The 21,791-nt window shown below is 39.9% G+C and overlaps 1 protein-coding gene across 3 annotated transcripts in view; it reads left to right on the forward strand.

Annotated features, from left to right (window-relative positions):
- The window catches only part of DAAM1 (dishevelled associated activator of morphogenesis 1), a 173,385-nt gene that overhangs the window by 94,167 nt on the left and 57,427 nt on the right, over positions 1-21,791 (forward strand). For all 3 annotated transcript variants that reach the window (XM_036842628.1, XM_036842627.1, XM_036842629.1), the window contains 7 exons: positions 10,473-10,544; positions 16,199-16,293; positions 18,265-18,598; positions 19,563-19,673; positions 19,796-19,899; positions 21,071-21,137; positions 21,362-21,479. In XM_036842628.1, the coding sequence (XP_036698523.1) occupies positions 10,473-10,544; positions 16,199-16,293; positions 18,265-18,598; positions 19,563-19,673; positions 19,796-19,899; positions 21,071-21,137; positions 21,362-21,479 (901 nt within the window). The remainder of the gene's footprint in view (positions 1-10,472; positions 10,545-16,198; positions 16,294-18,264; positions 18,599-19,562; positions 19,674-19,795; positions 19,900-21,070; positions 21,138-21,361; positions 21,480-21,791) is intronic.

A 21,791-nucleotide genomic window follows, 5' to 3' on the forward strand; every position in this document is an offset into this window, starting at 1 on the left:
CTGAGTTCACTGCTTTTTTTGGTGAGCAGTACAAGAAGTCTCTTAGAAGTACTCCAGCTATTTGCCCAGCAAATTTCTGGAGAGGATAGAAGACCAGGTGCATCTGTGGGTATAAGGGGGATAGAGTAGAATAGTCTCCGTGGTTTCAAGTCAGAGACTCAGGGATGCACAAATAGAAACCATGCCACACAGACTAGACCAGGCAACGGAAACAGGTAGAATTGAGGTGAAGTGGTCAGGATGGGGTAAGTGTTCTTCAGCAAGAGCTTTGGGCAAGCCTGAGCATTTGTGTAATTTAGGTGTGAGAGTCTGGTGCAAGGTGTTAGTCATACAGCTTGGCTTCCACCTTAACACCTTTGTAGACTGCGTTCTCTTCAACCAGGCAGTACTAGTCATACATATTTTATTTTGCTAAACTGTAGTTATATTGAAATGCCAGAAAAAAATGCTGAATGTTCTGTCTATAGCACTCTTCAGAGTGATCTCCACTTTTCACTATCTTTGAGCTATTTAACAAATCTGCAAATTGTTTAAAAAAAACTGATAGCAACGCAAATGATTCTTGTCCATTGAAGTGACTTGTGTCTGATGCAATTGATTATTGCCGTATTGACCAGTTTTGCATCTATTTGTAAACCAATGTTCATACATATCTTTGCTCTTTGAATTTTCTTTTGAACCTGTTGTAACATCTTACTGGTTCTCTCTCATTTATTAATGAGTTCAACAAAATCTTTGCCCTGAGTTCATGCCATGATTTTACCTTTACAAAAAATTATCCTTTATCAGTACAGAATTTTAACTCAGGGAGAACTGATAGAGGGGCTACCTTATTTTAAGTAATCTGAGATCTTTAATCAAATTTTAAACGAGTACATCGTATGATAGTGGGAAGCCCTCTATGAGAAAACATGCATTGTATATCAGTTTTACTGAACTTTGTATCTGCATCCACCAAAGAAGGGGAAGAAGCAGAGCTCAGGAGGTCAGAAGAGGTGTCAGGCTTCATACGTGGAAGAAACTCCTATGATGTTGAAGGGATGCACGTACAGGCAGGGAAACAGGGACAGCAGATGTATAATCCAGAGACCTGAAAAACAGTGCCCTAAAGGAGCCTAAGCTTCCCTAAAGTTTCTTGGCGGCTAGTGAGCCTAGGTTCTATTTCATTTCTGTTAACTTATATTTATGTTTTAGAGATAGTGTCCTCAATCTTAGAGTAAGAAACCCAATTTTACTATTGAGTTTATGTCTAACTTTGTTAAAATATGTATGCTTGATAAAACAAGGACTATCCCTGTTGACCTCTGTTTCATGTATCTTTTATTCTAAATCGTAAATGTTATTTTTTGTGGACCATCAGGAAAGCAAGAACTTGTTCTGTTTGCCCTTGGAGAGACATTCTGGTCGGATATCTTCCCAGTGCCCTCTCAGTAGAGACCATGTAAAGTTGAACATCACCGACAAGCATGTGAGAAGAGCCCTTTCATAGGAATTCAGATGGATGTATTGGGGTTATTTTTTCAAGTAGTAGACATGAGGGTGTGATGACCTTATGGAAAATTTGAGATTTATTTATGAATTGAGGAAGATAAACATTTGCTATTCAGTCAGTGGAGAATTTTTGGCCTGGTTAGGAGATGACTTTGGGAGGACATCATAGCTTTATTCAAATCATTTCTATATTTGCTGGGTTATTGTTCATAGGAGAAATTAGACTTATTCCATGTAGTTCCCAGGGGCAAAACTAAGGCCAACAAGTGCTTGAAGTTACAAGAAGACATCTGTCAATTCAGTTATGAGGTGAATTTTCTGACAGTCGGTGAGAGTGCTGGTTCCAAACAATTGTGTACCCTTGAAGCCTTCTTTCAGAGAACATATGATCGATCACCTGCCGGTGACCTTCTATAAGGGATCCCTGTGAGGAGAAACTCAAACTAGGGTGTCTCTACGGTCAAAGACCTAGCTATATAATTCCGTGATGGCTTGCCTTAAAAACATACAGATGTTTTGTAGCATTAGGAAAAATGGGGAAGGAAGTTTGCTCTTCTTCTGTGATTCTAAATGCTAAATGTGAAAGCCATTGTTATGTCGAGTCACCCTCCAGTCTTTCCAGAAAATGACTGACGTTCTAGGCTTAGGAGGAGGTATTGGATTTCCTGGCAGACGCAGAAACTGCTGTTCTGTAATCAGTCCTTGTGTGGGCCCAACCGGATTTGGGCAGCAGATGCATTTGATGTGTAATTGTGGCAGTGGCCAAAAAATGTAACCAGGCTTGGCAGTCCCAGGAACCACATGACTATCTTGAAATGTGACAACATAGGAAGTATTTTTTGAAACCAACTGCCTGCCTTTGGCAAACTTCGGTTATAGGATATGGTTTCAGCCCACTGCTAGGGGTCAGAGGTAAGTGCTGGAAGGACTGAGTAAAGCTACTGTCTCAGGAATTCAGGTTTGTGGACCCTACAGGGTTTTCTCTTCCCAGTGAAAGAAGAACAAGAGGGAAAGAGTTGGAGGCAAATATCAGGATTTAAAGGACCTAATGATTCTGTGCTGTTTTTAAAAATGAGATTTCAGGAAGCAGCGCGCTTGGTAAGAAGGTAGACTTTTCAGGCATGGCAGGTTCTGCTCCTTCTCTTGCAAAAGTGCACATTACTGGGCAAGTTCCACACACTTATGTGCTCATCCTAACTTTTAACTGGGGCTATTGGACATAGAGTGGCTTCGAGGAGAGGAGAAAGCATGGAAAATATTTGGTGATCAAGTAAGAATTTTGATGTACTCCCGCTCTCTTGAGAGCCAAGCTTAATATAGCACAGAGTTTGGCAAACTATGGCTCGTGGGTCAAATCTGGCCAATAACCTGTTTTTGTAAATAAAGTGTTACTGAAACATGGCAGGGCTCACTCTTTAAGTGTTATCTATAGCTGCTTTCATGCTGTACAAGGGCAGAGTTGAACTGAGTAGTTGCCACAGACTGGTCTACAAAGCCTAAAATATGTATGATCAGGCCCTTTACAGAAGAAGCTGGCTGTACCATACTTCATCATGGCCATCTTTCAAGAAGATGCTAATTATACTACTATTGAGCTAGAAGGGAAAGTTAGCAGAAGTCATTAGCAAGGCCTTCTGCAAAATATTTTTCCATCTTCCATCCTACCTGCTCTTCCTTCCCTGTTCCTTGGACCTGGTCTCACCCACATTGTCATCCGTTTCCTATCATTCACTTGAGTTTATTAGATGCCACACACATCATGGAGACATACCTAATAGAATAAAATATTTTAACCTGTCTGGCCCTTTCTGCCTAGTATTCTATAAAAATTCTAGGTATAGAGTGAATTTATTTAACATCTGTTGTGTTCATTAGTATATGGGGCTGAACCCATGAAATCCAGAATATGAATAACAGTTTAATGCGACAGGTGACTATTTTGATCATTAACAAGGTGTAGCATTTCTTGAGCCTATATGATCATTGTTAACATGTTTTCTAAGAGAATCTTCTTTAAAAACGGAACAGGTTTTTATTAGTGTTTAGCTGCCTTTGTCCTGTAATGAACATTATCAGAATGAAGTTTACTTTGTATCATACTGAAATAGTACCTTTCTGCTGTTGAAATTCATTTAGTTAAACCTTAGTTTGTCTCTACTGTTTTTGAGTTAATGGTACTATTATATATCGCTATAGAAGATTTTTAGCCGATCTAGACGGTTAAATAGTGTGTCTTTATTTCCTAACAAGTATTATCTAAGAACCTCATGGGTTTGTAACTGAATGGATATTTATGGCCTTTGTTGGCCAAGTGCATGTTGCTTCTGCCTGTGATTTGTGGTCTAGTGAACAACCACAGAACGTGTCCTTTACAATTGATTGACCTTTGCACAGCCTATTTTGGGCCTTCTAAGAGCATCTTAAACTAAAGAAAAACTGTACCAGGTCTTACATATTATTACTTGATCCTACTGGAAATTTTCCCTGTGGTAATTTCAAAAGAAGTATTCTTTACATTAAGACTTAATGTTTAGGGGCTTCCCTGGTGGCGCAGTGGTAGAGAATCTGCCTGCCAGTGCAGGGGACACGGGTTCGAGCCCTGGTCTGGGAAGATCCCACATGCCACGGAGCAGCTGGGCCCGTGAGCCACAATTACTGAGCCTGTGCGTCTGGAGCCTGTGCTCCGCAACAGGAGAGGCCGCGATAGTGAGAGGCCCGCGCACCACGATGAAGAGTGGCCCCCGCTTGCCACAACTAGAGAAAGCCCTCGCACAGAAACGAAGACCCAACACAGCCATAAATTTAAAAATTAATTAATTAATTAATTATTTTAAAAAAGACTTAATGTTTAAACTGCACTTTGAGACCCACTTATGTCACTGAAAGACTTCAGCTGCTACCAAGAAATTGTTTGCAACACAAATATGTAAGTGTGGAAATTTTAGAAAATGTTAGCCTGCTTTGGGTACATAAATATTAGCCCAGATCATTCAATTTCTTTGTCTGCATAAACAGCTGATATTAGGGTTAATAGTCTGTTTTAGAAATAGAAAATCCAGTAAGAGAAGATAATTAGAGAAATGTTTTAAAATAATTTGCTGTAGGGAGCAGAGGGGTGCCCCAGGGATAGAGAACAGAAACACCGCAAATGTTGCAGAGTCTCGACCTGATGTTGTTCATGTCACACAGAACATTAGAAAAAGCAAAGCTCTTGTCCTAACAGAACACGTAATGCTTTCAAACTTACTTCTATTTTAATTGTGAAAATAGTGCATGTTCTTAGTACAATGACAGTTTGAATCATACAGAAGTTTATAAGTAAAAGACTTTTCCTACTGCTACCCAGGGGGTAGCCACTGTTAAATTGTATTATGTCTGTTTCCAGAAATGTTTGTCTGTAGTGTACATATTTTTTCTATAGATGGAAAATAATATTTTGAAGCATTTTTTTCCCTTCATAATATACTTGGTCATTTTTAATATCATTACACAACTCTACTTCATTCTTTGCTACTGCTACAAAGTAGTTTATTCAACCATTCCCCTTTCCATATACTTGTTAACTTTATTATATGCTAATTCAAACAGCACTGCAGTGAAACAAATCTTTGTAATATGTATCTGTGCAAGTGTAATCATGGGCTAAATTCCTGAAAGTAGACTGACAAAGACTGTGTGTGTTTTAAATGTGAACAATTACTGACAAAATTTACCTCCAAACTGCTCCAATTTTTTCAGTCCTAGTAACAAGGACTTAGAATAGCCATAGCTGGAGATCCTTAAAGGGTATCATTATCATCCTAGCTAACATTTATTGAGCACTTCTGTGTGTAGTGTTCCCAGAGCTTTATTTACTTGTATTAACTTATTAAATCCTCACAATGACCCTATGAGGTAGGCACCCCTTTTACAGAAAAGGAAACTAAAACTGAGTCACATGCAGAGGTTTCTTACCTTGCCTGCCTAGAAGTCACTTAAGGTAGTGAGTAGCTGAGGATTCAAATGCCTGTCTGTTGATGGTGGTAGAAGAAGTGGAATACAGTCAGCTTGGATTGAAAGAGAGAGGATAGTGAAGCGAGAGACAGAAGTCTGGGATAGAGCTGTGAATGCTTACTTCAGAAAGAGTGCAAACAAATGAATAATGCAAAATTTATTCTTATGGGCAAACTGATGCTGAGAAAAACAAATGTACTGTCGAACATTTAAAGAGAATGGGGGAGGATCTCTTGGATTTTTTTTTTAGTAGCCACTGACCAGAGATATGGAGTGAATAATGTGTCAGTCGGAAATGAAGTGAGGTTAGAAATAGACTATGTATTTCTTTACCTTCTAAATGAGTTGGTTGATTAGAGCCTGATTTAAAAAAACAAAAACAAAAAAAAAATCAACATTCTTGAAGGTCCCTTGCACTGTACAAGTTCCCTTACTAGCAAAGAGTTTTTTTGTTTTGTTGTTTTGTTTTTTCAGAGTTTGAGATTGTAGGAGCAAAGTGGAAAACCAAGAAAAGAGGTTAAAGCTGTAGTCAGTGCAGGTTGAAAGCAAAGGCAGTGTCAAAGTGCCCATCCAGCAGGAAATTTTGTCCATGAATACTCTCTTATTGATGACTATCAAGCTACTAAGAAAACAGGATGAGTTGGATTAGAGAAATAATAAAATAATTAACGTTGAGGAGTTTTTTTCCCCCTCTAATTACCTTGTAAAGGAATTAGCTGTTGAAAGTTAAGGGTTTTGTAACTTAGTCACTGAACAACATAACTTTTTTTTTTAATTACTGATTTTAGAAATTGGGCCCTCAAACTAAATATAGTAACAAACTGTGTTTTCCATGGCATCTCACTATTAGAGGCATGTAGACTCTTAGAGCTTGTAGGGACTTTAGAAATGGTCTAGTCTCACCTCTTATTTTGAACAGAAGAAAAACAAGGCCCAAAGATATTCAAGCTTAGCAAGAGATGCTGATTGAATAAACCAACAAGTAAGTTCTGGAACCTCATCTTTGCATGGCCTATCTGGTCATTTTTCCATCATACCATCTCTCTGAATATAAGTGATGTTTACACATATTCTCAAAAACCAGTTATCAGTGGAGAATTTAATAACATAAAATGTTTATATCAATTCAATTCTAATTAATCTAATAGACCCTCTAAAGATAGGCATATATCTTAAATGCTTATTACATTTCAAGAAGAAACAAAACTAGATATTAATATGAATTATCCATTCTGTAGGTAGAACGAAAAGAGCATTTAATGTGATTGCTAGAACTTGTATTCCCATAGGACAACCTCCTCTAGGTGTCTTTAAGGCTTACCTACAATCTGTTTTAAAAGAGAGGGGAAAAGCAACTTTTTAAAAGAACAGAATGAAGGCAATATTCTTGCTTATCAGAGAAAAGTTCTAACGGAATCACTGAAATAGGTAGCCAAAAGTAGGGTTAGATGTGTATGGTTTAGGGAGGGTTTTGTTTACAATTTCAGTGTCCACAGCTGGTCAGTGCTATGGGCTCATCTTCAGGGGCTCTTGAGAAATCCTCATGAAGACAGCCGATAACATGAGGTGTATAACAGAACGGGAGAACAGGTTAGGGAAAAGCTTCTTAAGTGCTGTCTGCATGCACACATTACAAAGATAGATGAGGTGTTGATAGTGGGGCAGAAGAGTTCCCACAGAAAGTCTAGAGAGAGGGTTCAGAGGTAGCCCGGGTAAGACATCAGGCCTTAGAATAATATTCAGAAATGTTGAATGTAGCAAAAGTAGCACTAAGGGTTTAGGGAGAGGTGAACTCATTTTTGGCCGCTAACCATGTTTGAGTCTCTTATAGTGAAGTGGTGAAGAGTGAAAAGCCAGCTTTGCACTCAATGTGTATTGCTTGTGGTTAACCTGAGGTCTAATCTTAGGAAAGAGGTTGCCATGATTCTTTCCCACTGCCTCTGAATTTCCAGCAGGATGACCTTTAGCAACACATCTGTCCTCCCTTTACCTCTGTTTCCTCTTCGGTAAAATGAGTATAATGACAGCACCTACCTCACAGGGTAGATTAAATGAAGAGCGCAGTGATTAGAACAGCGTTTGACGCGTGGTAAGCTCTGTATGTGCTGGATATTACAGTTGCTTCTATTACACCTACAGTAATACAGTTTATACAAGCTTGTGTATTTTTCCACTTGTTTCTCTAGAACAAGTAAATAGAACCAAGACAGATGACTCAAAGAATAATACATGTTTGAGGTTAGTAATACAGAGGACCCAACCTTCCAGGAATATTATACATGTTACCCTTCCATCAGCCACCTCTTTCATGGACTTTTTAGGAGGAAGTCTCCCCCTTGGCAAGTCTCTGTGTCTGGTGCTCTTTCAGGGACCTCGGAGAACAATTGCGTTAAGATCCTTCTGGCCTGTGTCTGTGTATCACTGCAGACTCCAGAAGCCACACAAAGGAGGGGGAGATTTGGTTCACAGGGATGAGCTTCTCTTGGCTACTGTAGCACACATCTGTATGGAAGAACCAGGGAAATGCACTGCTAAAATGAAGAACTCTGAGGACCACCTCCCCCCCTCAGGGATGTAGTGATAACACTTAGTATTTTTACGAGAAGCTTTCACATATGTTAGCTCATTTGATTTTCTCAACACTGGGGCATGTAAAATAAAAATGAAGCTTTCTTCCCCTTATTTTGAAGGCAGTATCTAGATCTACTCTTAATCTGTTTACATTATTTTAAAAGCATTTTCAGAGTGTAGAGATTTCTCTCTGTATACTAATCTTAAGCTTCTAAAGTGATCTCTTTCCAGTAACCAGGACTTAATAGCTTACATCAGGCTCTCATGGGACCCCAGACATGGGATGTGATTTTGTCGTAATTTTGGAAATTTGCCCTAGATTGAGGGACTAGAAAGATCTGGCACCTTCTGTTTCATTTTATAGGTTCAAATACCATTGAATATCACTGTGGGTTTTGGCTTGCTGAAAACATTGGTAACAGTGGGGTTTTGCTAACTTTAATACTCCATTTTAATAGGAGAGAAGTGTTCAACATTTACGCTGCCATTGTAGCTATTTTATTAACATGTTAAATAATAATCAGGGGCTGTTCTAAAAACTCATCAGATTTCCTAAGCTTTTTAAAGCCACGGAAGTGTAATCCAGTCCAACTTCAAAGCTGCTGCTGTAGCCTTTGTCCCCATCATCTGGGATGTTCAGTCTCCAGATGAAATTCATGCAACTCCCTGAGTTCAGGTATCAGTTACTGCCAGCTTTCAAGGCACAGTAAGCAACAGTTACTTTGCCCCCTTTTCGTGACTACTTAAAGAATAGTTTTGAAATTGTTTCTTTTATCTCACCAGAGTAGACCTGCCTAGAAAGATTTGTTTAGAGAAAGTTTGTTTCTTTTCTTTTAAGTAAAGTGTAGGACTGAAATTAATAGCCCTACCTTGAAGCCGTTATCCCAAGGATGGGGATCCTGACACAGTAAATAGGTAGTAACTACTTCATTGTCCAGTAGCAGCTCCGTGTACCTGGCCCAGCTCTTCTCCAAGGGGACAGGAGATGCCGATTATACTAAGGTGTTCTCTGAATGTGAAGCTAGAGAAGAGCTGAAATTTTCCCCTTCAAGTTTGTTTGGTCACACAAATGACTTGGAGCCACACAGGTTTGCAAACATGCATGGAAATCTCCCACCACAAGGCCATCTTCAAGGGGACTCAGTGCTCCAATGGAGCAGAGGCCAGAGCCACCTGATTTTGGGGGGAGGTGTGAGCTCAGGCTGGCACAGAGCGCCCATCCACAGAAGCCCTGGGGGCTCTGGTGCTGGCTTCAAGTCACCCTGGTTTGTAAGATGCAGAACTGACTGGAGCGGTTTAGGAATGGGTTCCTGAATTCCTTGGGTTTCAGTTCTCTTCAGTTCAGATATATTACATTTTCTCAAACTTACAAGCTGTCATGGCATGAGGGCTGGACCTGGGACTAATGTGTGTTCATTTTGTTACCTTCCATCCAATGTCGGGCTTTATTTTACCTCCTCATCTGAAGCAGTATCATCTACTTTTGGTAACATCAAATGAGACCTTTCTTCAAAATTTTTACTGTCTGCTGGAGTCTGAACAAACTAACGGAAAAAAGTCCAGTTAACAATTGGCCAAGTCCAGTGGTCATTTTTAAATTTATTTATTTTATTTATTTATTTTTGGCTGCATTGGGTCTTCATTGCTGTGCATGGGCTTTCTCTAGTTGCGGCGAGCGGGGGCAACTCTTCGTTGTGGTGCGCAGGCTTCTCATTGTGGTGGCTTCTCTTGTTGCAGAGCACAGGCTCTAGGCGCGTGGGCTTCAGTAGTTATAGCATGCTGGCTCAGTAGTTGTGGCTCGCGGGCTCTAGAGTGCAGGCTCAGTAGTTGTGGCGCACGGGCTTAGTTGCTCCGCAGCATGTGGGATCTTCCCGGACCAGGGCTCGAACCCGTGTCCCCTGCATTGGCGGGCGGATTCTTAACCACTGCGCTGCCAGGGAAGCCCCCTGTGGTCATGGTTAAAGGCAGCTTTCCCTCTTTTGTGGACTTCATCCAGACGTGTAGTGCAGCAGTACCGTCCTCAGTGCGACACAGGACCTAGAGATCCTTTGTCCTTGCAACAAACACAGAGCCCTTCCCAATGTTATTGCGCCCCTGAAGGAAAACAGCATCATACCATGTGTGGCTAAGTTCCCATGTCAACTCCCCTTGAACGCTGGTTCAGAAAATATCCCCTTTGTCACACCTAATTCTGACTTCAGCACTCTCTGTGGAAATTGGATCAGGAAGACCACCCTGATCAAGGGGACAGTCTGATGATTTAAAGCTAACATTAAAAGACAAATATCTTGTATCTCAGTGTCTTCTAATGGTTTGTGTGGCCCATCGTCTAGAGGCTCTGGAAGTCAGATGTGCTTGTGACTGTTGTGTATATACATCTGGTGGTATATCACTTTTTTTTTTTCCTTTCTCTTTAGGACCAGGAAGAAAACAAGGGAGCAACAAGTTGGCCTGAATTCTACATTGATCAGCTCAATTCCATGGCTGCTGTAGGTATCTTTTCTGTTCTTCAGCTCACAGTTTAAAATGCAAGTTTAGTAGAAAGCACACAGTTGCACAATAAATATTCGCTTGAGTAAGAACTACCAAATGTCATTATCTTTCCAAACTCCATTCCAAATGCTCAGTGTTGGGGAGAAAGGGGAGGCAGGAGTGGTATTTGGCAAAATGATTTTTTTCCAGTATGTTTTAAATAAAATCAGCACATACTAAAATATAAGTGAGTTTAATGTTATTAGAGGAAATGTAATCATAAATCTGGCCTCTGTTCAACTTTAACTTGCAATTGTTCCTACCAATCATTTGGAACTTTGATAGGACAGCACCATTCTAAAAGTTAATACCATTTAAGAATAGTACAATGAAACTATCCCTTCACTGTTCTCATCCTTTTTTTTTTTTTTTAAACGGAGGACTTAGTTCCTGGGTTCTTGATCTTACAGGGTACGAAGGTACTCTTTTACTCGTACAAATAAGAAAAAATTTCATGGAATACGTGGTTTAATGGAAAGGCGTAATAATGATAATGCTGAGATATCCTTGGGAAATCTTCAGTATGTGGATTTTTGGTTCAGTAATTGATGAAAATGCATGCTCAATGTCTAAAATAATGCATTCTGATCACGTGGATGTCTGTGTGATGTCAGAGTTTTGAGCTGCTTGAGGGGCATCTGTCGATCCAGCAAAAATGCACAGCAGAAAACATGTCATCAACATTTGAGCCTTAATAGCCTAAATCTTGTTCACATTGATAAAAATTGGAGGCTGCTCCCAGGAGAGCAGTCTTTGCCTCCGTGGACACACGATTTTAAGAGTTAATCTGTTAGGCTCAACTTTGAGTTTATTATATTCAAGCAGATGATAGCTTCCATAATACTTTCTCTACCTCTCCCTTTCCTACCGTCCACAGAGCCCTTGTGGAGAATTCGTTTCTTATCACTTAGAACAAACATTCTAGATTGTCTAATATTTTGCTGCTGCTGCTGCAACAGTTAAAAACTGACTACTATATGTGAAGCATTCACACTTTTGCTAAATTTTCAGAGGCCTTGACTTTTAGTAACTTCCTCTTTTCTAGCTTTTTCTTTGAAGATGCTTCTTCTGCTGTCACATGATGAATAATAAGCACCGTGGTAAACAGGGCTGTATAAATTATAGAAGAAACTGCATAAGCTTTTGCCCCAAGGGTTTCTCTAAAAGCACAGCAGAAAAGAACAGAAAATAACCACCAAATCCTTATACCAGGCATTCTACACAACAGCAAAGATGAGAAAAGGGTGATCTCAGCATTTGTATGAATATGTTATCAGAACATGAGGCTTGTGATAACCATCAGGGATTTTTCTACATCCGCCTAAGCAATTATAATATAGAGTCATTTACAATTCCTGCACATAAAGTTTATTTTCTGAATTTTTTTTTTTAATTTACTTATTTTTGGCTGTGTTGGGTCTTCATTGCTGCGCGCCGGCTTTCTCTAGTTGTGGTGAGCGGGGGCTACTCTTCGTTGTGGTGCGTGGGCTTCTCATTGCAGTGGCTTCTCTTGTTGCAGAGCACGGGCTCTAGGTGTGCGGGCTTCAGCAGTTGTGGAGCGCGGGCTTCAGTAGTTGTGGCTCGCGGGCTCTAGAGCGCAGGCTCAATAGTTGTGGCGCACAGGCTTAGTTACTCCGCGGCACGTGGGATCTCCCCAGACCAGGGATCAAACCCATGTCCCCTGCATTGGCAGGCGGATTCTTAACCACTGCGCCACCGGGGAAGTCCCTATTTTCTGAATTCTTGTTCTTGGCTGTTAGGGAAAAAACAAGCTATCAGGCAGGCTGTCTCTCTTTCTAATTAACTCAGCCTTATTTGATGTCTAACAAGGGAAGTTGCTCCTTTGTTAATGAATTCACTTCTATCAATGGAGAAGTACTAAATAATATGGATTTTTCCTGTCTTCAAATTTTGGGACAGTTAGGTTAATTTGTCCTTTAGTGACTTACTCCATGCCTTTTCCGGAGTCAGCCTGACTCGTTTCCTGCACTAGAGGGTGTGTGATGTGCTGGTATGTGGCACTTCTTCAAGAGCCTCCCTTTCTCCTTCATCTAGCTCCTTGGACAACGTTTTGTATGAGTCATCTACATTTTAATTATATTTGCTTCCTAATCTAAAGCCCTCTCTAAGAGTATCATTTCCAGGCTCTTACATTGTCACTTTGCTCTTCTTTATGGGTTAAACACCTCACAGAGCTTTCTAATGCTCCTTGAAGGACAGAGCCAGCATCTTTCCAGGGTTAAGGGTAGAAGGCATTACAACAGGTGATGAAATAATGAGGCCTCACCACTCCTGCATCTGTAAAGGAACAAGGAGGCCTGATGAGACCAGAAACCCTATGCTGAGTTTTCTGGTTTTTTCACCCTATCTGTGGCCACCACATCCTCCCCATAGTTCTAGCCAATCTCTCTGGAGAATTCCTGACAGCACACAGCGGAAATCCTAAGACATTATCCCTGGGGACTGGAAAGGCACATGATTCCTCCAGATCCTTTCCTGGCCTGGCAGCTAAGCTCTCTGGCTGTCTGCTTTGGGAATTGTCGAAGGGGCGTTTATCCACATTGTCATCATCTACTGTCTTCAGCATCAGCAGCGGCTACTGCTGTTGAGTGTGCCTCATGTAACAGGCACTCTACATGCTGTCTTAAATCCTTACAAGCACCCTATGCTCTAAGTGCTATTTATAGATAAGGAGTCTGAGACTCAAGAGAAAGGTTACCTTGCCCAAGGTCATCTCATTTGGAAGTGGTAGAGCTGGAATTTAAACCTATCAGTCTAAGCTCAAAGACTCCTTTCCAGTTTGCCTCTCACTGACTCAGTTTTTTAAATCCTTTGGCACGTGAAAGAGGCCTGGTAATCCCACCCATGCCTCCACCCCCAGCTTTTCTGAGGTGGGACAGGCATCTGGAGAGTCTGATAAGCAGTCCAGGTTGAGAACCGCAGTGCTTACTGGTCTGTGAAGCCCTTTGTGGAACAAGTTCAGTTACTTTACGGAAGCTTCGTAACAAGAATGCTTTGTTCTTTAAAGGACCCCTGAGTGATCTGCTGGCTTTTAAAGAGTGGAAAACAATATAATAAAAGAGTGCGTGTTCCAGAGGGACCTGGGCTTTCTTGGTGTGTGGCTTCTGCATTCAGTCTCAGGGAGCAAGGATGTGAGGTGAAATTCAGTGTGCTTAGCGGGTTGGCTTATTGATTTCACACCAATGAGATATTTCAAACAGGAGCTTAGTTCCAGACTCCATACCAGGAATGATTTCTGTGCCTGGTTTGCGCATCTCTCTCGGCCCTGCATGTTCCAGTGTAAACCTTAGCAGCTTTGACTGGAAGATCCTCTGCCAGGATGCACTTTGTCCTTTGCCCACTCCTCATGTGAGCAGGGATTTAGTAAGTGCATAGAGCACCCAAGGAGGCCGCCACAAGCCAGTCCAGTGTATGGCAAGGTGCATGCTGGATGTTTGGCCTAGCAGCCATCTTCAGAAATGTAGGCAGATCCCCTTTTCTGTCAAAAAGCTGCAAATTTAGACTTCTCCATAAATGTGAAGCTTGAAGACTTGAGACTCCACATAAATTATTTTATTTCGAAAAGTCACATTAGAACGTCAGGTTCATCTCCATAACCTCGATTTTCTCAATACAATAAACAATCTTAGATTCAATTCTCATTGTACTACACACAGAAAAGAGTATACTGTCTTCTGTTTTGAGAGGAAAGTAATAGTCCTTATATTGGGGAAGGAAATTCCAATTTAAATTTCTTGACTTTTCATAAATCTCCTAACTCTGCTAGGGAGAATCTTAATGTAGTCTGCCTTTATTTGGAGGTTACACCCTCTCCAAGATTGTTAAAAGGATAAATATGTGCATCTTTATTTAGTATTAATGAACCACAATAAGAAACGTGTGTAGTTTTAATTTGGGAGGTTTGGGTGACTAAGCTTAGGAACAAGAAATGATGTTCATAAAAGTCTTGATTCTGGGCTGCAGATTCAAAGTGATTGCTTAAGAGTCTGAACAAGTTCAGCTGTGCCACGGGAGATTAAATGTACTTGGCTGGATTTGTGCTAAATTTTCCAGGATATGGGTCTCACGGAGCTGTGAGGAAATTCATTGGCTATTTCTGCACGCAGCCTCTTCCCCTACCATCCTCTGGTGACAGCTGTCCGGGCGCATCACCAGCAAGAGGGCAGCTTTAGCAGAAACAATTCAAGTTTACAAAACAAGACTTTACTGATTTTTATTTCACTTGCCATAAATGATACTGATATATGTTTGCTTTGGGCTTTACCCTCCTAAGTGTGAAGTCAAATTTAGGTTTTAGTTAGCATTTAGTTACTTAATGCTTGTACTGTTAACTTGAAAAAAGTTAAGTAAAGTCACCCCTTGATGATGTGTGGACCTGAAAGAAAGGGAGAGACTGGACCATTGAGACACGTGGATAAGAGCCAAATGTTTTTTTCTGTACCCCAGTCTGTTTCCCAACCATGCATTTTATCAGAATGGGTAACAAGTAAAAAGACTGAGACTGGACAAGCACATGTTAAGAGTAAGAGGAAGGCAAGGGACCTGTGGTTCCGTGGGTGGAAGCACCTGGGGCCATAAGACTTGGCGATACTTTTAGTACATTTAGGTGATCATGGCATAAAAGGAATGGAAAAGACTTTTGAACAAGTCTGTGAACCTTACTAGCATTCATAACTTAATGATATCAACCGAGATCTGCTTCCTTAGGGCCTTGCTCTTTGAAGTGAGGTCCACAGACTGCGGCATCAGCGTCACGTGGAAACCCATCAGAAGCGCATCATCTTAGGCTCTTAGGCTTCACCGCAGACATGCCAAATCAGGACCTGAATTTTAACAGGATCCCCAGGCGATTCGTATCCACATTAAAGTTTGAGAAGCACTGCTCTAGTAGATCCCTGGGTAGGGAAAGCACACACGGGCACGTACACACACACGCGCACACACACACGCGCACACACACACACATACCCATACATTCCATATCCTGATTTCCAAATGACATTGAATCATTTCTAAAACTTAAGCATTTACTCCAAAGGAATTGTCTATCTTTGTATCAGGTCCAATTTAATCGTTCCTTTTAAAAAATAATTTGATGTAACAAAAAATGTAAAAAATTACACTTTTTTTTTTTAAGATTACACTTTTTGACTGAGAAATGGAAGAGATAGCATGGGAAGATTGCTGCCTGCCTCTCTTTGATAGTGTGATAATGTTAACGTTAATTGTCAGATTGTTGTATTTAACTATAGGTCTAATCTTCTTTCTATCAAATATAAATAGTAATATCTTCATCAGAGTGTAGTTATAGAGTAGTTACACAAGTGTTTGGACCACTTAATCTCTACTAAGATTTCTCAACATTTTCTTAAAACTTTATTTAAATTCAAAAGAACTAACTTGTAGTACAGAGAATGAATTTGTGGAATTCTTGGTGCTTTTGGTCTACATTTTGGCTTGTAGTAAATCTTGGTCATAATGTTATTGATTATTTGTATTAAAAGTGATAGCATGGAATCTGTGGGCTTGTCTTGCTTGTACTCTAATTAAAACAAAAATTGAAGAAGTAACTTTAGTTTTCTTTGCATAGAGAAAATCTCTGCTGGCTTTAGAGAAGGAAGAGGAAGAAGAGAGAAGTAAAACTATAGAGAGTTTGAAGACAGCACTAAGGACGAAACCAATGAGGTAATTTTTATACTGGGGAGCGTGTACTACTTGTCTCTTTTCTTTTTCTTCTTTTCTACTTTCTTCCCTTCTCTTTTCCCTTCCTTTCTTCTTTATTTTTCTGCAATAGCCAAACTCTTGAGGAAGTCTTAAATTAAAAACATGTAATTGAACCGAGGATGAACTACTTTAATCATTGAACATTCAATAAATTGTTTTTCTTCAGTTAAAAGATATGCGGACATCCATGAAGGTGGCTAAAATACAAAAAGGCAGAAACTAATAAGTGTTGGTGCAGATGTGGAGAGATTGTAACCCTCATTCATTGCTGGGGGGAATGTAAAATGGTGCAACCATTTTGGAAAACAGTTGGACATTTCCGCAGAATATTAAACACAGTGTTGCCATATGACCCAACAATTCTACTTCTCGATATATAGCCCAAGGGAAATGAAAACATGTCCCTAAAACCTTGTGTGCGAATATTAGCATTATTTATAATAGCCAGAAACAGGAAACACCCAAATTCTATCAACTGATGAATTGATAAATAAAATGTGACATATCTATAAAACAGAATATTTTTCAACCCTAAAAAGGAATGGAGTACTGATACGTGCTACAACATGGATGAGCCTTGAAAATATTTATGCAGAGCGAAAGAAGCCAGACACAGGGGACCATGTATTGTATGATTCCATTTATATGAAATATCCAGAAAAGGCCAATCCATAGAAACAGAAAGATAAGTGGTTGCCTAGGGTTAGGGAGAGAGGAAAATGGTCTTTTGGGGATAATTAAAGTGTTCTAAAATCAGATAGTGACCATGGTTGCACAACTCTGTGAATATATTAAAAATCACTGAATTACACATTTGAAAGTATGAATTTTATCGCATGTGAGTTATATCTCAATAAAACTGTTGTAAAAGAAATGGATGAGCTATCAGCTTCTACTGTGTGCCTCCCACACCTTCACTTTCTATTAATCCTCTAAGGTTTGGTGGGTTATGGGGGTGCTTACAGGTGCATTTCATCAGCACTAGTGCTATGAATGAAGCTTGGCTAGATCTGGGTGATGTGGTTGGATGAAATAGCTGGGAAATAAAATTCCCTATATTTGACTATAAAATGCTAGGAAAAAATGTACTGATTCCTCAAAAATCATATACAGTTGTATATCAGAAGTTTTCTAGTCTATCCTAACGAGATCACTGTTTCCCTCTGTATGTGTGTTCTGCATTCTCAGATGTTAATGGTTATCCAAGGCTAAATAAGTTTGGAAAATTCTGGAGTAGTCACATCAACAGGTTATGTTACTTCTGAACTTTTCAGAGTCTTAACCTACAGATACGTATTGTGAATTATTCTCATTGATTGACTTTACAGTAAATAAGTGCTATAAATATCCAAAAAATTAATGTACAGTAATAAAGTATTGCTTTTATTTGTTTTATATATTGGGATTCCATATAGCATGCCATACAAAAGAAGGTTTTTGCTATAAAACTAAGGAGATAGATTATCATTTGTTTGGCAAGTAAATATCCTGGTGTTTAAGGATGCTCTTTGACTTTCATTGGTTTGGGGCATGCCTGGGTCAGTGGTCAACACTTAAACATGCATGGGGACTGGATGCTATCATAACACAGGATCAGCAGACGACTTTAACCTAAGGTGGATATTCTGAACTTCTTCTTGTTCCTGGTTTTCTGTGGTTATAAGATCTGTTAATTGGTTATTCATATCAGTTAAGATCTTTTTAACTCAAATGGAGATTTTTTTCACACTTCTGGTTAGACCTGACTGTTGGGTCTGGGCCAAGGAGGAGGCCCCCAATTAAGAAGACTTCATGTAAGCCTTCGGGTACTTTAGGAACTACGTCTTCTTACTTTCTCCTGCCCACCAGCTCCCTAAACTTTTCTGTTAGGGGCTATTAAAATATTCCAAAAAGACTTAAGTCTGATACATTTTAACCTTCTCCTCGTGACAGGTTTGTAACCCGATTCATTGACTTGGACGGCCTGTCATGTATTCTCAACTTTCTAAAGACCATGGACTACGAGACCTCGGAGTCTCGAATACATACCTCTCTCATTGGATGTATAAAGGCGCTAATGAACAACTCTCAAGGTCGGGCTCACGTCCTGGCTCATTCTGAGAGTATTAATGTAATTGCTCAGAGTCTGAGCACAGAGAACATTAAGACGAAGGTGGCTGTGCTGGAAATCTTGGGCGCTGTGTGCCTGGTTCCCGGGGGCCACAAGAAGGTTCTGCAGGCCATGCTGCACTACCAGAAGTACGCCAGCGAGAGAACCCGCTTTCAGGTGGGTGCTTCCTCGCCACTTCTTCATTCCTGCCTTCAGACCAGTGCCTTTGCTGGCCCCGAAGGGGGAGTGTTAACTTGAGGTTTCCCCCTGTGGTGAGCATTCACGGTGGGACTTCAAGCATTTCCTTCTTCTTAGGTAGAGAGTAGAATGTTCTTTCTGTAGTTGATCAATCTGGGGTTGTGGATTTACAGTAGTGCCCCCCCCCTTAACTGCAGTTTTGCTTTCCACAGTGCTAATTACCCGAGGTCAACTGGGGTTAAAAAATATTAAATGGAAAATTCCAGAAATAAACAATTCATAAGCTTTAAATTGTGCAGCTGTTCTGAGTAACATGATGAAATCTCGTGCCATCCTGCTCAGTACCTCCCAGGATGTGAATCATCCCTTTCTCTAGATACCCACACTGTATACAACACCCAGCCATTAATGTAGGAAAAATATAGTCTACATAGGAGTATATATAGGATTCAGTACTATCCATGGTCTCAGGCATCCACTGGGGATGTTGGAACATATCCCCTGTGAATAAGGGGAGACTATTGTACTGAACTTAAAAATGTAGCTCTGCTTCGTACACATTATATAAAACACTTTTCGATCCACTAAATGGGTGGTCCCTGAAAATTTTATAGATTGCCAGTCTTGATTTAGGATCAATATAAACAGTGAGATTATGTCACCACATTGTTTTTCTCAAATATAAAAAGTAAGCATAGTTAACGAAGCACAGTCTTTTGTACTTTGTATACATGTGTATGTAAACATGTATGATGTAAGAATTTTGAAAGTAGAGTTTTTAGGACTAATCTTAAGGGAAAAAAGGTAGCTTTCTATGGATCAGTGTAATTCTGACTAAACACAAGCTTTTAAAAATTAACTTCTGAGTATTAAAAAATTAATAAAATGAGTGTAAGGTTAGTAACTATTCAGTCCTTTGTTTTTACATCTGTATCCTTGGTAGACGTTAATTAATGACTTGGATAAAAGCACGGGGCGGTATCGAGATGAAGTGAGTCTCAAGACTGCCATCATGTCCTTCATCAATGCAGTGCTAAGCCAAGGCGCAGGAGTGGTAAGAGCCTTCTGTACCACAATTTAAAACATATATTATTAAAGAATAATTTTTTTTAAAAGATTACCAACTGTGTAGTCTAAAGAGCTTAAAAATGTATTCCATCACCCTTTTACTTTCAGGAAAGTTTGGACTTTAGACTTCATCTTCGCTATGAATTTCTGATGTTGGGAATTCAACCTGTAATAGATAAATTAAGGGAACATGACAATTCAACATTAGATAGGTAAGTCACACTATTATGAGATAGTTCATGTGTTTTCCATGTGTATAGTGCCAGTCTATGAACTACTTGTGACCTAAGGAACTTGTACCAAAATGTTAGACCAGGTAATGATGTTTTTATAGTAAGACTTTCTCGATGAAAGAAGCAGCACTTGTGTAGAGAACTTAGTGTAGGTTTTGGCATTAGACTTGAATCCATATCCTAGTACTGCCGCTTACCTGCTATGTGTTCTGGTCAAGTTACTCAATTTTTCTTAACCTTACTGTTTTTATACATAAAGAAATAGTGATGATGATGATAACACTATTCTGCAGGGCTGTTATGAAAGCTGACTATAAAACATGTGGAATCACATGACACCTTTGATAGACAGTCCATGAATGTTAATTTCCACTTTCCTGTTCATTTGCTCTTGTCTGCAGTCATTTTACGATTTCTAACATATCCTACCAGCTTTCAGATCTTTCCTTCTACCACGCTTCTCCCTCATTCACACACTCCACCATGCTTTTCTCATTGATAGTCTATGAACATGTCAAAATACACTTGCCTCAGAGCCTTTGCACCTGCTATTTCCTCAACATTAAAAGATCTTCCCACAGATGTCCAAATCGCTTGTTCCCTTTTTCCCATGCAGAGACCTTTTCCAGCCACTGTGTTCATACTCTTCACCTCACCTCACCTCCCATCATTCTCTATCCCCTTTATGCAGTTGGATTTGTCTTCACAGAACTTATCATTCCCCAGTCAATAATAGGGGCTCAATAAGTATTTGAATGAATAAGTGAAAGGCATGAACATTTCTTTTGTAATCTTTAATTCAGTGGTCAGTCAAGTTAGTTATATGGGCTTGTTTTTCCATAAAGCGATTCCATGAGTAGAATCTGGATTTGCTTGTGTTTGGATTTGATAAACTTTCATGAATTGTCTTCTGTGTGCTGCGCATCCTAGGCTTTCAGATATGTCTCTTGTAGTGATGTCATTTCAGTCAGATGATGTCTTTTTTCCTTAGAACATAGTTAAGAGAAGGCATTCAAATTTTGTTGTCGTACTTCTTTTAGAGATTTCTCTGAAATTTTAGGAAAGGCCTTAGAATTTATGTCCTGATTCTTACGTGCCTGTGTTTGTAGGATGTTCAACTTTTAATAGCTTTTCTTAAATTGTCTTTCAGGCATTTAGATTTTTTTGAAATGCTCCGAAATGAAGATGAGCTAGAATTTGCCAAAAGATTTGAACTGGTACGTGTGCTTACAATTATTCTAATTTGACTCAGCAGCTCACGAATGTCCCTGTTGTAATGTGTGTCATAGAGATGACACGTAACCTAAGAGCAAAGTCAGATTTCTGTTTTGCTATCTAAGTGGCAGGGTTAGCTTCTATTTGCCTTGGAATTGCTTACCTTACCTTGCAAGAATTGAAGAACTTGGATGTTTGACTTAGATTTCTTTTTCATATGAAACAGGTTCACATAGACACAAAAAGTGCTACTCAGATGTTTGAGCTGACCAGGAAGAGGCTGACCCACAGTGAAGCTTACCCTCACTTCATGTCCATCCTGCACCACTGCCTCCAAATGCCTTGTGAGTGTGTTTGTGACTTAACGTGTGTGTTTGTGAATGTTTGGACATCATCCAAAGGGCTCTGTCTTCTGAACAGTGTGGCTTAGGTTGGGTGCACACCAGGGATTCCAAACCTTAGTTTTGTGACAGCCCAGTGTGTCTCTGCACAGCTTAAGGGGTGTTGTGAAGTTCTCAAAATGAAATGAATTATAACTCGCTTTGATTTTAAAAATAAATATATGCCTTACAACACATTTAGAAGGGGGTAGAAAGTGCCTGTCAGTCACGTAAATGATCATCGTGTGTCAGAATTCCAGAAACGTTGGGAAGGGT

Source organism: Balaenoptera musculus, chromosome 2 (assembly GCF_009873245.2).
Source record: "Balaenoptera musculus isolate JJ_BM4_2016_0621 chromosome 2, mBalMus1.pri.v3, whole genome shotgun sequence".
NCBI lineage: Eukaryota > Metazoa > Chordata > Mammalia > Artiodactyla > Balaenopteridae > Balaenoptera > Balaenoptera musculus.